Here is a 17,164-nt window from a genome sequence, read left to right as displayed (position 1 = left end):
TCTGGCCGTGAACAGAGAGAATTTGCACTCTGTCTCAACAGTAACTTGTTGGGAGTTTCGTTCCAGCCACAGCAGCAACTGTCAGCCTAGGGAGTTGTGGCATGGTCTGACTCAGAGATCAGAGGCCTGTGGAGCTATTCAGTGACATGGCACCGTGCCTGCAATACCAATATTTGTTCTTAAGGTTTCCACCTGCAGACAGGTTTAACACTTGGAGGCCCTTAGACTAGAAAACCCAGATCCTAATTTCTTTCCTTCAGGTTATGACTAAGCATTGTGTGCATGTGTGGTGCTGGTAAACTAATTCTACATAATCTATAAGCAAAGCAATTGTCTTCGATCTTAGAAAGACCAACTTCTGGGATTCAACCAACACCTCCGGTATCTATGAAAAGCCATTGCCTATTATCTGGAGGACTACGGACACTTACTTGAAGATATTGGCTGTCTTCTGGAGAAAGTCAACCTCCTGCTTGTCAGAGTCTGAGCTCATGCATTGTTCAATCACCCGAAGCAGGGGCTCAATAACATCGAACACCAAGGGATTCTCTGACTGCTTATTCAGGAATGCTTCAATCAAATCCAGCACCTGCAAACACAGTTACTGATGTGAGAACTAATGCTGACAGGAAAACATGATGGATCTACCCAGAGCAGCTCCTTCAGACTGGAGTGGGCTACACAGCAGCTGGAGGGGGCTGAAGAAAACTATTTGCAGCTGAGGTCTGTACACCTTCTGCTATCATTTGTACTGCTAGGGCACGAGAAACTGAAAATTAGAAATCTGAAACTGAAGATTAAAGGCTGTCTGTTGGCTTCAATCTGTTTTGTGCAGTGACAGCAGTTATGAGAATCACTGCCAGACCTGCAGTCACTGTAACTTGGAACACCTCTCTGTTAGCAACATTGACTGATAGCTCTCACCCCTGCAGGCACCCCTTGACTTCCAGACAGTGCGTTAGCATAAAACCAGCCTCTTACAGCACACCATCAGAATGAAAATGCAGTAAAGCCCATGGCTTGCTACAACATTCAACCTTCATCTTGGCTAATCTGACACCAGACTTTTCTATCCGTGCACAGCTGGAGCTGTCCCTGGATGCTCCAATATCCTGGACAGTCCACGCTGACACCAGGTGGCCCGAAGTCAGTATTACAGTCACAAATAACCAGGGGGCATTAGCCATAATCCTCCTGATTTTCTTAGTGTAACAAGCCAAAAAAAAAAAAAATTATGTTGTAAAATTACCAGAGGGATTTTATGCATGTCACATTAAGGCTTATCCAGTTTACAAAAACAGACAGGCACCTACCTTTGAGTAGGTGTGGGGAAGAATCTAATGAACAGAATCATTCAGATCAGCAAAGGGAAACCACAGTTTACTTTTTGATAGCACAGTCCTGCTTTTCGTTTTGAAGTAGGCATGTGAAGCCCCCAGTCACTGACCACAATCTTGCTGTGCCAGGTGCTGTACAAAGTCAGAACAATCCAGTCCCAACCCCCAGGAGCTTAGGACATACATGAATGTCCAAGCTGTTTAGTGTTAAGTAGCTCATGGGATGCAGTAGGCTACAACTAATGTGCTAGTAAGCCAGAGGTCTGCACACCGAACACTTCTATCCCACCTTAATCTTGAAATCCCTCCGTAGGATCTTCTCTTTCCGCATCCTGTCCTTCTCATCCTTCTTTGCCTGGATCCGTTTCTGCTGCTCTGCAAAAAGGGCTGAGATGTTCTTGTCAAGAGCCATCATGGCCTCATCATCCAGCTCTTCATCACTCTCGTCTCCTCCCTTTTCAGAATGCAAAAACACATCATTTCATGTACTTCAGAAAGACAGTGGGGAGGGAACCACAGCCAAGAGCAGACTCACACAGTAGGGACGTAGCTTCCTCTAGACCCAGAACAACAACACGGGGAGGGAAAACAGATGCTCAGATCAGTGAGAAATCAAGCTCGTATTTGCTGTCGGGTAATCCTGACTGCACAGTACTAACATGTAGAGCTAGAGGACTGGGAAAGGGAAGAAGCCAAATTTTGACACTCTGTGCTGTTGCTCCTTCAATGAAGAGGTTAATGTTACCATGTCTGTAGCCTTTATAGGAATCATTAAACCACACTCTAGCACTGCTACAAGAAGTCTCCAGAGCAGCCTACAGGGAACACTCTCCTCCACACAGCCCAGCCAATACAGGCACCATGTAACAGTATCTCAGTGCTTTAGTTCACATCAATCTCGTTTATTACAGGCAGGAATACAAGCTATATCAGGCTAGACTGGACAAGCAAAAGCACTCAAGATACACTAACAATAAAAGATCAAGTGACTTATTCCCACGGCTTGCTTTGAAGATCCTGACCTCCTGCTTCAAATGCCTTACAAAGATGACTGCCAGGGTTATCACTGCACGGGCTCAGACAGGATGTGGGCATTAGATAATCTTTCACCATCCCAAACCTCCTGGTATCCATATCAAGGTAGGCAGTGAAAACATACCAACGCATTCCCTGCTTGGAGAACATTCATCAGCTGACTGCGAAAATCTTCATCAACTTCTTCATTCTTATCATCATCTCCACTGTCATTCTCTTCCTCAGTGTCACCTTCATCTGAGGAGTCCTCACTTCCTTCCTCGTCCTGAGGAAGAAAAGATTATCCTGACCCCACCCTTCTTCAAGCCCCACTCAATCCTCAGGTGCTCAGAAATAAACACCCAAGCCTCCCCTCACCCCACTGCCTTGCTTCCAGACCTCAGATTCAAGACACCCCAGATAATGAGATACCAGGTCTTCACAAGCAGAACATAATACAGACTTCTCTGTCATATTAAATGAGTATCAAAAAGAAGCTTCCAAGGAATATCTAAAATAACAGCCCCCATCTGACACTCCTTCCTTTCTGCTAATGCTTCAAATGCTTTGTGTCTGGAATCTCTGCAGTTCTTAAAACCCGAGATCTTGAATTCAGACAGCTGTGCATCACAGCAATGGTTCAGTCTGTGGCTGCAAAAGAGAGGCCTGCGCTAGTTTCAGGATGCAGTCATTTGTTCCCAGGAAGTTATCTATTCAAACAGCCAGACCTACAACAGCATTTTCCTTCAAGGCCAAGAGACTAATAAACATGCACTTCCAACAAGCTATTTGTGTGTTGCACTTTTAAAATAAATCTTAATAGAGCAACTGCCATTTTACTCAAGACAGAGAAATGCAATTATGTCTATTACTACAGATCAGGAGAAACATTATTTTTAAACAGTGAAGGTCTGAAGAATATTTGTCACTGGCAATGGCACATCAGTTACCGTGTCCCGTGCAGATTTGATCCTTTTGTCTGATTCTTCCATCACAACAACAGCACTTTCTTCATTTTGCTCTTGGTATGGGTCAAGAACCTGCAAAGAGAGACTTGTGTTTTTCCAGTGTTTTGTTTTGATGCATTTCTTATGTACAACAGTCAGGAATTTTGGCACAGTAAGAATAATGAATGTAAGTAAGCGTATTCAACTTTCTGGCTTATAATACCATGTTTGTTAACATGCTAAGTTCTTTCTATAAGGAACAAAAAAGATGGAGAAAACTGAAGAGGTTGGTGACATCACACATTTTGATTTGTTACAAATTAAATATTAGGTTCATCATATAAAGTACCTGACAGCTCATCTTTGCAAACCACATATTACTCTCAGAAGGCACCACCTTACCCAGTGGCATGACCAATTCAGATTTTCAGTGTCACTTATTTTTAGCACCTCTATGTTTAGCCTTTCTAGAAAAAAAGAAGTCGTTAGCGTGTATACTCGCATGTAAAATCTACCAGCTATATAAACTGACCCAGGAATTTCTTCAGCCTAAACTACCCAAGAATACAGCTTAAAGTTAACAGATCTCAGGCTCTCATTAAAAAAAAACCAAACAAAAAAACAAAAATAGAGACATGCTTGTGTATCTGTTAGGGACAAGACAGACAAACAGTGCAATACCCTACTAGTGCCTCACTTACATCCAGGATCAGCTGCAAGCCTCTTTTGGTCAGGTTAGGGCATATCCGCACAAACACGCTCTTGGAAATCCGACGTATGAGTAGGCTGGGCTGCGCAAGGAGGGAGAGAAGGATTTCCACCATCACCTCAACCCATCCTGGCTCTGCACTGTCTGCACATGAACAAACAAACAATGACAGGAAGGGGCAAAAACACTGCACTGGCACATCAATAACAGACTGCAGAAAAATTCACCAAGGAAAATAAGATAGTCCTTCTAGCTGACTATCAGAAGTACTCACTCAGCAACACAGACCAGAAATAATCAAGTGTGAAGCTAAAGATTGTAGCTGTATTGGAAGACATGCCTGAAAGTCTCTTTAGGCCACTGCAAAGCCTTACCAGGTAACAAACCTACTATTCATTAAATCATTACTTAGATTAGCAGTTCTGCAAATCATGTGACACCTACATGGCCACACTAAAGCAATCAGCAGCCAGTCAGCAAAAGTATCTACATTTTACAGCATTTCCAATGAAATCAGGAGTCACAGCAGCCCATGAAAAGTGCTGACATTTGCAACTAGTCCATTAGTCCAAAAGTTTGGGAATCCTGATCTACATACAACCAAGTCACCATAGAATTACAGCTTTTATTGTCACAGTACCCTCAAGTTTACACAAATTTAAGGCAAACAACAAGACTAGAGTTAGTGAGCAAGTCAAAAGACCAAGCCAGGTTCTCCCCTGGTCAAGTCCCAACCTAGCTCCGCAGGCCCTAAATGAGGACTAGCCTAAATCAGCGAACAGGCTGTATCTACACACAGGACACGTTTAGTTTGCCCTGAACTTGAGCTCTGAAAGCACTAAGTTTCAAGCCTGCCGGCTGCTAGGAGAGCCCAGAGCTTTGCCCAGGCAGATGCCACCACTTCAGTCAAGCTTTTGGCCAGAACAGAACAAGGACTCAAGATGAGTGAACTCCCTTGGACACTGCTCAGCTGAGCAATGGCCAGCTCTGAAGCTCACCTATCCTGTACAAGGCACACAGGAACACAACCCACTGAGGATGTGGATAGAGAGCTGGAGCAAGAGAGTTAGAAAGACAAGGAAAGAGAAGGAAGGAGAGGGGATTCTCCTGGGGATAACTGCATCAAGCCAGAACCAATGCAGTCGGAGTGCTTCACTAACGCAGAACTGCCATCTTCTGGCTTTTGACAGACCATTAACAACCCCACTCCGTTTCCTTCTGTAGGAAGGACTCACCAGTCTTTTTCTTCTTAGGTTCTTTGCTGAATGCCCTCTCCGTGCAGTTCAGGAGGTCACTCAGAACATCCATTGTTTCAGATTGATTCTGTTTGATCACAAGCAGACAGTAAGCACTCTGAACTCCCCACTACCAACAGCAACAGAAGGAACATACCCTGAATCTAAGGACCTCTCTAAATAGGTACAGAAATTAGAATCAGCTACTACAACCCCTTTGCAGAAGAAAATACGAAACTAAGTAAAAATTGCTCCACTCAGCAGCAAATCAAGGGCAAAACCAATGCTCAGGCCAAGCTTTGCCCCTGTTCAGTTGCTGTCTACAGTCAGCATAAGAATCACAGTTTATTAGCTGCCAGTTGCCCATTTTCAGAAGCCAGAGGCTGTGAAAGAGTGGATCTCTGAACACAAAGAAACTCTCCAGCTCAGCGTTCAGAAAGCCCAGCTATCAGTCCATTTTACACCACTCAAATACACTTCAGAGGTCTTACCTTGAAAAGATGAATGGCCATTAAAAGCAGAAGTTGCTGGAAAGCAATGACTTTGGCACTGTCTGATTTATTTTCCTTCTTCTGCAGATTCTTCACAGACTGAAGTGTTCTGAAGAAAGGAACCCTTTTGAGTCTTTCACAATTACAACAGCAAGTCCTTTCTTACGATCAGACTAAAAACATGACCAAATCTACAGTCCTGTTTCCTGTATCTAACGTTTGATTTATTGAAATTAGACGTATATATAGAACAAAATCTTAACCCAACAACAGTATCTCACCCAGTGTGGCTTATAAAAAACTGTGCAGTTGGGCACAGGCTGGATTCCTAATACCGTAGCTGAGGCATAGACCTTTATGGAAAAATCAAGCTCAGAGAAGAGCACCAGAAAAGACACTGAGAAGTTATACAGGCATTATTGGGAGAAAAGATTATCAGAGTTACAGTCATGTTTGGGAGAGGGACTATGAGCAAAAATATAAAAGGACATGGCCATAGTTACACACAGAAGGAACAGAAAGAAAGGAACAGAGTGATGAGAAACAGGGAGGCATCCTGAAACCCAGCCACAGGTGTACAGGATACTCAAAAGGAAGAGACGGAACTGCCACTGCCTGTGAAATGGCTCTGCTACAGCAGCCAGAACAGCAGCAGGAGGAGGAAAGAGTAGAATCTCTCTTTTACTGGCCGAAAGAGAGACTCAGACTAGGGATTTTCCACCTTCCTCACCACACCAACCCTGCACCCAGCTTCCCAAGCCTCTCACCTCTCCCAGGCATCCCTCTGTCCCTTGGTAAAAGGCTTCACAGCTCTGACATGCTCACTGGAGAGCAGCTTGTTGGCATACTCAACAAGGAGAAAGATCCACAGCTTCCCATCCGCAGTCACACCATGGATGTGCTTCTCCCTCAAGGCTGCAGCCTTTGCTGTATCCCCCAAAACAGTCAAGGTGTTTAAAGTCTGAAGTAACCTGCAAAGAAGAACAGCCAGCGTGTTACTGCCAGAGGAACCAGATGGCTTTTTCATGCTTTCCAAAACGGCCACCAGTAGAGCACTTTCACCCCAGAGCTCTGGTCACTCATTGCAACCCAGATTCAAAGGGCTTAAGTTTCAACCCATGCACTTATCCAAGCACAGTAACATACAGCTCATTGTCTTGGTACCCCCAAGGACACTGACTATTATCCTCGGTTGTTTCCCATTCTGTGTCCCACCATGTCCTCTGCTTTCCCTCTACTGAGGTTGGAGCACCAGCTTTGGCAATTACCTAGAAGCACTTATTATTACCAACTCCCCTTCCCTTAGCACAGGGAGGATGCAGAGCCATCAGCAGCTCACATGCAGAGCAGACAGAAAGCCAACAGCAACCTGCACAACCCCACCACCTCTCTCTTGGCTTCTTCCACTTCTAGCTTGCAGCAGAGGCAATGGCAATCTTATGAGAAAAAGCAGTCTAAGCTTAACTCTACACCTACCTTTATCATCACACACATACTCAGCAGGTTTGACACGTAAAATCATGTTTTTATTGGACAAAACTTAAGGATCTTTGGGAAATTCATCTAGGATCTCCTTAAAAAAAAATCCATTCCCTGGTCCTGGAGTCAAACAAACACTCCCATAACAGCTCACAACCCCAAACCTCTCGTCCTGGTATTCACAGGCTGATCTTATTCTCAGGAAAACAAGATAAATTTCCAAGCTTAAAGCATGCAAGCAAAATCCTTACCCAAAGAAGTAGTTTTCCGCCACTGAATGAGCCTCTTCATCTATGGGCTTGGATGGAAGGACATTTGTCTCATGTATTTGGGAAGTCTTTTTCTTAGTCTCAAAGAAAGCATGGAATAAGCAAAACCTAGAACGAATAGAAACAAGAACAAAACTAAGAGCCAGCTTGGTCACAACAAAGCAAAAACAGCCCATATATGCAAACCAAATAACGCCACATATTCATCAATTTTTATTCAATATTGTCCAAGCACTGAAAAAAGTCACTACTTACAATAAGACCCTTTCCTCAGGGTACACAGGGTAAAAAATAAAGAAGGATGATCAGGATTTCACAGAAGTGAAATGCCAGCACTTGAGGCCACACAATACAATACTCAGACTGTCAGATTTGGGTCATATTCTCCAATATTTACAGATAAATATTAAGATCTGATGCAAAGATTACAAGTAGTATCTTTAAGCAGTCTAGGCAACCAGGAACCTAAAATTTACTGAAAACAAATGGGACTGATTTTAAGTGCCTGAACTACTTACGACAAGAGCTTGTCCAAGTCTGCAGAAGGTATTTTGAAACCAGAAGCTGGTCACCTAAGCGATTTATGTTATGGAATATTTCCACTACTGAATTTGCCTAACGTCATGGGGACAGCTTGTCTAGAACATTGCTACAGAGCTAAACTGAATTATTTCAAGCACATGTGGCATTAAGTCTTTAAATCATTCTCACCTGGAAATGTCCATCACAAGGCTCTCTTCTTTTTTCGCTGAACTTTCAATGATGTTAGCGAGTCGGTGGATGATCCATTTTCTTAATCGAACAATCTTATGTTGTGCTCTTTCAGTAAGGAAGTGGAGACAATCAGTAGTCTGAACACTATCCCAAAATAAACACAACCCACACAATCCACTGCAGCAAGAGGTGACTTCCAGACATTTAGAAGCTTTACACTAAAGATGGCAAAGTCACATAGTAAGAAAGCAACAGGCACATAAGAAGAGATACAATCTTCCCAAGTTTGCTTTTTACTATGCAAAAGCCAGTCTATTTTACCCCACTGAGGTACTCCAGTTTACTAAAAAGCCCTTCAAGAATTGCAGCAGTCAGCAGAGCACAAGTAACACACAGACATACTGTTTTAACAGCTTACATCATCTTTGGAAGATGCCCCTCCAGGTAACCCAGTGCCCACAGCACCAAGTTGTGGGTATTCAGCAAGCAGCAGCACCAAGGAGAACAGAACTTTCTCTTGGGAAGTTTTCCTAGCTAGAATTGCTACAAATGCCTATCAAGGATATAAGTATTTACAGGCTACTCTTGAGACACGGAAGTGGGTGCTTTGGTGTGGGCCAAAGAGACAAGAGCACTCAGGCCAGTTTAATAGTCAGATAAAAGGGATGCACAATTCCTACAAAGACCTCAGAGTCTGCCGGGAGAAAAGAAGCCACTGGACATTTTCGCCAAAGCAGCTGTCACGGCTAGAAAAACAAGAGAAAAGGCTTCTTCGGCGACCCAGTCTGCTTTGGTCAAGCTGGCTGGTTCTCACCGTGTTTGCTCCTATTTGCAGGATTGAATTTGGTCCCAGCAAAAGAATCAGGTGCTGGGGCTAAACCTTCTGGGACAGAGGAAATAGAACAGGCAACAATTGTCAACTCATGGCAAGGGAACCAGCAAACATCGGCTGTCCAGACCAGACTTCACACAGGTAGCTACCCTAACCACAGGACAGAAAGAGGAAGGTGCATCATCTATACACTCACATGTTCACATTTCCCTGGTTCTGTTTTTGCCGGTTACTTGAGAAGTCTAAACAACAGTCAAAGTCTGGCCTGAGGAACATGTCTTTGAGCCAGTCAATGTAATTTTGCAATGCCACTGGCTGCAGGTGTTTGACTACCCTGGAAGAGCTGGACAACACTGGATAGCCTTGATTGGTGAGAGTAGAGAAGCCGATCATCACTGCCAGCTGCCTCTCCGGGTCATCGCAGCTGCTCAGAAATTCATCTATATATCCTTCCATCTCTGGAGCAAACTTAAATCGGTCTGGAAGCTGAAAACACAGTCAAACAAGCAGTTAGGAACCTCGCGCTGAGTCCGAGTGTCTTTGTATGTACAAATCACTTTACAGATTTGACTGCAGTAAGTAAACTAAAGTCACATGCCTGAACGTTTGCCACACGGCATACAGCAGCTCATCAACCTCACCTCATGGTCTTCCTCACATAGTAGCAATCACTGTAAGCAACCACGGAATCTGGCCATGTACCAACTTCAACCCTTTGATTTGTACCTTCCCAAACAGTCCTGCTTCAGCGGGCTGGACCACACGCTGGCAGTGCAGCTGAGCTCCTAGGCTGATCAGCAATGATTTTGGGTGGAAGTCCAGGGTGTTTCTCACATCATCTGCCTTAGACTTTCGCTCACTTTGGAAACTTCCCCACAACAATTCTGGTCTTGTCTAGCAGCCCTGGAGCCTGATGATCTACAGTGGGTAGAACAAACCCACCTCCTCTCCCTGGTGTCTCTGAAGCGTTGAGGCATAGTATAAATACCCCTACAAGGATTCTCACACAGAACAGAACTCAGCAAGCTCCTGCTTCCACTGTTGAACTCAGTACTTGTGCACCAGTATGAAAACTGGAAGAAAAACTCCAGGACAGACTGCTGTAAATAGGCTAATAACTCACAACAGGGTTTCATCAATCATCTCTCAACAAAAGCAAATCAAGTACATCTGCTCTCCTGGTGAAAAAAAGTGGATTCAGGAAGATAACTGTCAGTAAATATCAGACTCAAGCTTTGTCTAGTTCCATCTCCAACAACAACAAGAATCCCACAAGGAAGTACAAGATAACAGTATTTGCTTTCCAAAACAAACAACCCATGTTGAGGTACAAAACCAAATAAACCCACAAAAACAACAAATTCAAACTACGATCTTTTCTACTTCCTCATCATCCACAATATCAGGGGTTTCTCCTTCCATTTAGTCAATCATTGTCTTCAGTGGATTTGTATGTTTCAGGCAGGAATCAAAATAACAAATTTATTGAGGGACATGGAAGCACACAGCCTAATTCACTGTGCAACAAGCATAAAAAGCAAGGAACAAAAAAACCAACTGAGTCAGTGGATAAGCCCTGGAGAAAGTTGATCCATACAGGGAGGAACCATGGTAAGCATTATTTTCAGAGCAAACCCACGCATCTATTGCTGCTTTGATACCAGAACAGAAAGACTGTAAAGTCCTATTCCTCCCAAGAAAGGGCAATGGTTTTCGGGCCCACATGAGGAGGCTTCGGATTATGTTACCACAAAAAGCCAAGCCAAAGCCTGTTTTCATCTCTTATTCTTCCTCCCTTTACTGCAGGGCTGTGGTGTTTGCCGGCTTCCCAGGAGGGAAGGAGAAAGAGGAGTTCCAAAATCCAATTCCCAAATAAAATTTGTGCTTAAACCTCAGATGTACTTATTGAAACAAGCACTAGCATAAACAAAAGCATGAGTTGTCCCTTTTTGTCTTTGCCTTGAAATGTTCATGCAACACCCAGCACAACGACAGACAAAAAGGAGCTTCTGGACACACAAAATCAAAAGGACTGTTAAAGGATGACGTACGACATTGTCAAAACGCTGAGGGCTGCCCTTCCTCTGCTTCCCCCATTGTTAGAGCTTTTTAAGCAACGTCAATGAAAGCAGGTGGGTCGGTGTTGAACAATTTCAGAACTCTTAAAATAAGTCTGAGTGAAAAATACACAAATAGGCAATGATGATTAAACACTCTATACTCAGTACACTGCAACCAGCAGTCATACAATAACCTTGCTTTTACTAAGTGTCTGAGGTCTAAAATTACATAAATTCTTTTTATACAAGACAATGTGAAACTAGAAAGGGGGGCAGGGAGGACTTCTGCTCAGGACAGGGTCTTCAGCCCTGAGCACAAGTATTTTCAGAAGACCTACCTGAGTCGTTACCACGTGTTCTCCATAGTGCTGCATCACCTTCCCTTTGAAAACCATCTGTAGCTGATCCAGAGACAACAAGGGGAGAGCGCTGCCCAGCAATCGGTAGCACATGTAACTGAGTGGAAACAAAGATTCCCTCAGGTAGAGGCACAGCAGTAAAGCCACACACAAGGGTAACATGGAGAAGAAGTGGTGGGGTGGGCTATATGGAGCACGCAGGAAGACAGAAGTCAAAATTAATGGACTGTGTGCTCATAAATCCTACTGCCCAAAGCTTTTCTTCTAACATGGCTGTTAAGATCTCTCCCTGTAGCAGGTCCTCTGCTGTCGAGAAATAGGTGAATCCTCACCAGCAGTTCCTTTCTCTGTCCACTTTCTGGATCTCTTCTCCCCAGATACTTATTTCCACAGTCCTAATAAAAACTTACTTAGTTTTTGACTACACAAATTTACTCAGTTTTGACAGCAATGTCAAATTTGGTCAGAATTGTCCAATGGTCTCAGGAGTTATTCATGGACAGCACTAGCCTCATTTCTGCAGGAAATCAGGCTAAAAAAAAGCAACACTGTTGAGCATACAAAGGGTATTTTCAGACTTACTCAAGCCAAGTAAAACAAGACTTAAAACTGCTCAAGCTTCCTTTTCACTGTGATACTCACGTAGTATGTTAATAAAACTTTTTGTAGGTGCACCTCTACAACTTTTAAACTCTTGATCTAAGAAAGATTTAAACCTGGCCACAGACTGCCTTGCTATGGACCAAATTAAATTATGCTCCCCCAAAATGCTCACAGATTTGTAATCTGGATTTTGCAGCACTTTTATACAGCATGAGTCTCACCAGACAACTTAAATAATCCTATTAAGATCTAGTACTTGGAAAAGGAGCTGAAACAGCTACTGTTATGGTGTCAGCCACAGCCATATCCTACTTAAGAACACAGACCATGTCAGAACCCAAACATATCCAGGGATTTTAATCCAGTCCATCCCAGAGTCCAGAAATATTAGACACAAATTTCAGAACTAGGGTTTGTCAACACAGGAGCTGTCCTTCTTAAACTACACAAACAAAGCCAAATGACTCTCCCTCTCAACCACTTAGAAAGAAAGGGACAGTACAGCTCCTCTGACAAGCCTTGTAGGAGCAAGCTACAGATTTAAGACACCTTTATGCCCAGTGAGGTACATCACCTTTATGTGCTGTCCTAGTTAAATTTAACCCCAAATTTGGTTTATGTCACAATTCTAAGAGAAATCCTACTAACTCCTGGATTTAGATTCCCTATAATGGTTCTCATTAATACCTAAGCAATCAAAAGCAAGTGTTCTCACATTGTTCATGAGAAACCATATGCCCCATCCTACCACAGGGCAGCAGCAGAAGGACTGGGGCAAGAAATAGAAGGATAATATGAAAAACAACAAACAACATATGTTAAAACAAACCTCACAGGTCCTGACTTCTCCTTCAATAGCCCATTCTCCACACCTTCTTCCCAGAACAGTTCAAAGGCACCTTCCTTCAGTGAAACTTGTAGCAAATCAAACACTACACCGGGCAGTTTCTTGTCCTTCTTCTCAGACTTGGCAGCACTTTGCAGAAGCTCTACAAGTCTAGAAGAAGAAAGAAAATAATGCAAGAGATCTGGCCTGGAAGGGGATTGCTGAAGGCCAAATTCATCCTGCTGAAGGACACAGAACATTCCCTGAGCACTGCAGGCTGTGCCTCTTGGGAGAAATGACAGAGCTCTAATTTAGGAACCTGTCTAACAGTTAGCACCTAACCCTTAACAGCACCTGCAGTGGCAAATACAGGCAGGTTTCAAAATGAAAGCCACAATTTCTCTCACTGCTAGCCGAGAGACTGAGAATGTTGCATTTAATGCTCCTTATTTAAGAACTTACCTGGGAATATTTTCCTTATTTACAACAGTAGGCGAGCCAAACAGCTTCTTCAGATTTTTAGGTTTCAGAACACCAGGGAATTTCTGTATGCCCACAAGCAAAAGGTGCAGGTTCTCTGGAGATGTGAAGGCTGAAGCGAGGTCACTTTGCACGATGCCAAACAGGACCTCCTCAAACACAGTTTCAGGAACCTAAACAGGAACGAAGGTGAAAGGATACGAGAAACATCTGAGGGCATTTTACTAAACTTGCCATGTAGTATATTCAAATATCTGCATTTTACTAAAACCTTGCAGTGTTTTGAAACTTTAGAAACAGTCTTCACGGTGACACAACCAAATGTAAACCATGGACGTGCCTAGTACTGCCATACAGTCCCCAGGTGCTTAACCACGTGGAGCAGGACAACATGTTGTCACCAGACAGCAACTCTGGTCAACTGACTCCAGTTGCAGTTGTTCTCTTGCAGTCCAACTCCTCCTGCCCATACAGCCATGCAGCCCAGGGAGGAGGAAACGCTCTCATATTAGTTTTTAATTATATGCCCCCAAAACAAGCTACTTGTTTCAATAGGATTTGCTGGTAAACAACTGTGTTCAATGGTTTTAGAAAAAACTGGATCCAACATTTTCATCAATAAGAAAAGCACAAAAACTGCTTTGTCTTTTTTAAAGTTTGGATTCAAAGTAAATTTAAACCTAACATCAAGACTAAATGACAGAACAATTCCATATAAAACATTATTTAATTTTCATTTAACACTCTTAGTCTTCACATCTACAAATAATATCCACATAGAAGAAGGAAATAAACAAACTCTTCTTTTACTACATACTCAGTATGTAGTACTTTATTCCATGTACCTACACCCTTTCACTCCCAACAGCCCAAAATTCAACCTCAGGCCCAGGCTTGGTGCATAAATAAGAAGGTTTGCTGTCCAGAGTTTTCAGCATACTTCTATGCAAAAGGGCAGAGGGTCTAACAAACCACCCAAGCAAGTCAACTGGGAAAAAAAAAAGACTATGGGTTTGTCCACGATGAAATCAGACTAAGCTAAACCAGAGCATCCCTCCCAGAATAAAAGCATCTGTCCACAGACAACACAGGAAACAGCTCCCACAGTTTAAACTCACTCTTCCACATACCCTCATTTAATTATCAACTATGAACAAATTAAGGAAAAAGCAGTCCCTGAAGCAAAGTCCTCCCTCCTCCCACCCACCACACGCTGTGGCTGTACCTCAGACATGATGTCAATAAGAGTTTTGCGAGGGAGATCTCTGAGGTGTGCTTGGTGATGTGACAGCTGCTGGAGAAGCTGGATGCTCTCCAGCAGAGCTTTCTGGTCCTAGAAAGGAAAGGTAAACCAGTATCAAAGATTAAGCTGAAGGCTCAGGTATAGACCTACTTGTAATAAGAAACCTACACAACTGCTTCCTGATAGGCCACTCAGCTTTTCCCAAAATGGTGTTTTCTGGCTGTATACAGCAACAGATCCCGTCCTTCAGGGGGAGGTAGGAACCTCCTGGACTATCTGACATGGTTCCTACATTCTAGTCAGGAACAGACATTTAAAAACCACAAAAAGTCCATGGGTAAGACAAAAGTCTTCAAGTCCCATCTCATCAATTAGCCAACAATGCAGCCTTTCCCTCTAGATCGTCTTTACACCTCAGACAGCCCTAGAACCAGTACTGACAAACAACATAACAGGAATGTTACCTTAATAAGCCGGCCAGATTGAAACAGAGCCATAACGCCAAAAAAGTTTCCAAAAGCAGCATTTCGCACAAGTTTCTGAAGAGGGAAAAAAAAAAGGGGAGGGAGGGTGTTAAAAGTCCACTTCACTGAGCAGTTACATTTCACATTCAGCTGCAGCTCTCATCAGTGGAACAACATGGCTGGAAGATCTCGCCTCGAACACCCTCCCATGTGAGGGTAGCACACTGAAAAGAAACCCCCTGCACTATGTTTAAGAACTGTCCTAGGTTATCTTTCCATCACACGGATGAATCTCAGCTAAAACAGGGCCAGATGACAACGTCATCAACTTCTAGCTTTCACAAATATTTCTGTTATTTCGTTATAGTAATTTGGTTTAGCAAGAACCCCAAATCTACAGCATCCAGGTACCATGGCTTCAAGAAACAGAGAACAGTTAATTTAAACAGGCTGTTGGCCAATGCTATGAGCAGACTCACCTTCTTCACTTTCTCCAGATTGTGTTTTTCTTTTATCTGTTCCAGGACACTGTACAACGGAATTTCCTCAAAAGCCTGTAAAACCTGAGGAGATGGATGGAATAGCTCAGTTTGCAGTTCTTCCATTTTATGAAGTTTTATTGGGTTCAGCCAAAAGAGAGCTGAACTGTCATTCAGCACAGCAGCAGATGTGCTGCTTTATCAGCCCAGAATAGAGACAACTAGATCAGTAAAAGATGGGTTCTATCTCAAAAGATAGGAACTAGTGAGGACATAAACATACCTGCTGATATTCCTTTTCTATTTTCCCCTGTACGCGACACAGCAGGATTAATAATGGGCACATTTTCCTGCAACAACTGCCTGACCCTCTAACAGAAGCAACTAAACTTTCTAGCGTGGGCAAGGCCCCAATCGAAGTGGGAAGAACACACGCTCTTCTGCATTATCGACTCCTCAGGTGAGACGAGGTCAGATCCACCCGCTCGGATTCTTTGCCATGTTACAGACTCAAACAACATGGGGAAAAAAAAGCTCTGAAGCGTGTGTTAAGGGTGGCCTTTGCAGATCTCCCGCATAAACAGCCCGACGCCAGCAGCAAGCCGATTTTAAGAAGTCACCATAGTTCTAAGTGCAGCATATTCGGCAGCCTGGCCAAGGTTCGCAAACTGAGGATGGATCCTGAAGCAGGAGAGGATTCTGAAGCACGAGAGGGACGCTGGCACAGCTCCCACCTCCCTAAACTGCTGTTTCTAACCCAGACTAGCGCCATTTACACCCGCCCCGTTTTCCGGCGCTGGCTGCAGGAGCCCTCCAGCCCCCTCACAACGGCCACGGCCGGGCCCGCGCTGCTCTGGGACACACTCACCTGCGCCAGGGCCAGGCTGAAGCCCGGGCGGGCGGCCTCGCGGGTGGCTCCCAGCCCTTCCACCAGACGCCGCAGCGCGTACTCCAGCTCCTCGGCCTGAAAGACAGACCCAGCTCCGGTGGGGCTGCGCGACCCCGCCGCACTGCCGGCCGGCGCCCCGCCGCGCCTCTGCCCGCACAGACGCGCTGCCGAGCGGGAGCCGCGCCGGCCCGGTGCTGCCCCAGCCCCCACGGCCTCGCCGGCCCCGGCCTCACCTTCCCGCCGTCCCGCAGGTGCCGCAGGAGGCTCTCGGTGGCCGCCAGCCGCACCTCCTGCTCGGGCTTGGCGATGTCCCAGAAGAAGTCGAGGAAGGCGCGGCCCTGCCGCAGCACCCCGCGGGGGGCGGCCACCGCCACCACGTCCACGCCGCCCCGGCCCTCTGGCTCCGCCATGCCGCCGCTGCCCCACGTGCGGCCGCCGCCGTCCTCCGCCCGCCCCGCCTCTTCCGGGGCAGCGGGGCCCGAGCGGGGACGGGCCTGTCAGCGCCGCCGGGCCGCGGCTCCCGGCTCCCCTCGGGGCCGCCCCTCGGCGCCATGTTCCCCTCCCCCCCCCCTCACAGCCCGGCACCCCCTGTGCCCCCCCCCCCCCCCCGCTCCCTTCGCTGCCCCGGGCCCCGGTGAGCCGCTTTCGCGGGAGGTTGGAATCCCCTCCCCGCGGGGAAGCGGGGCTCGGCGGGGGAAGAGGGCTAAAGCCCTGCGGGGCGAGCGGGGCCCGGA

General features: G+C 45.2%; 1 protein-coding gene across 1 annotated transcript in view; it reads right to left on the bottom strand.

Moving 5' to 3' along the window:
• The window catches only part of MYBBP1A (MYB binding protein 1a), a 60,396-nt gene extending 43,535 nt beyond the window's left edge, over positions 1-16,861 (bottom strand). The window contains exons 1-19 of the mRNA XM_074845153.1: positions 16,664-16,861; positions 16,410-16,505; positions 15,542-15,625; positions 15,063-15,137; positions 14,581-14,688; positions 13,338-13,528; positions 12,879-13,046; positions 11,426-11,543; positions 9,224-9,513; positions 8,193-8,300; positions 7,464-7,589; positions 6,501-6,704; positions 5,734-5,842; positions 5,243-5,330; positions 4,000-4,151; positions 3,302-3,391; positions 2,497-2,637; positions 1,627-1,791; positions 432-589 (exon numbers count right to left, since the gene is read on the bottom strand). Of these exons, the coding sequence (XP_074701254.1) occupies positions 432-589; positions 1,627-1,791; positions 2,497-2,637; positions 3,302-3,391; positions 4,000-4,151; positions 5,243-5,330; positions 5,734-5,842; positions 6,501-6,704; positions 7,464-7,589; positions 8,193-8,300; positions 9,224-9,513; positions 11,426-11,543; positions 12,879-13,046; positions 13,338-13,528; positions 14,581-14,688; positions 15,063-15,137; positions 15,542-15,625; positions 16,410-16,505; positions 16,664-16,840 (2,648 nt within the window). The 5' untranslated portion in view covers positions 16,841-16,861. The remainder of the gene's footprint in view (positions 1-431; positions 590-1,626; positions 1,792-2,496; positions 2,638-3,301; positions 3,392-3,999; positions 4,152-5,242; positions 5,331-5,733; positions 5,843-6,500; positions 6,705-7,463; positions 7,590-8,192; positions 8,301-9,223; positions 9,514-11,425; positions 11,544-12,878; positions 13,047-13,337; positions 13,529-14,580; positions 14,689-15,062; positions 15,138-15,541; positions 15,626-16,409; positions 16,506-16,663) is intronic.
• Between the last annotated feature and the right edge of the window lie 303 nt (positions 16,862-17,164).

This window comes from Strix aluco, chromosome 19 (genome assembly GCF_031877795.1).
Source record: "Strix aluco isolate bStrAlu1 chromosome 19, bStrAlu1.hap1, whole genome shotgun sequence".
NCBI lineage: Eukaryota > Metazoa > Chordata > Aves > Strigiformes > Strigidae > Strix > Strix aluco.
Note: the sequence above shows the minus strand (reverse complement) of the source record. Positions and strands in the feature narration are given on the sequence as shown.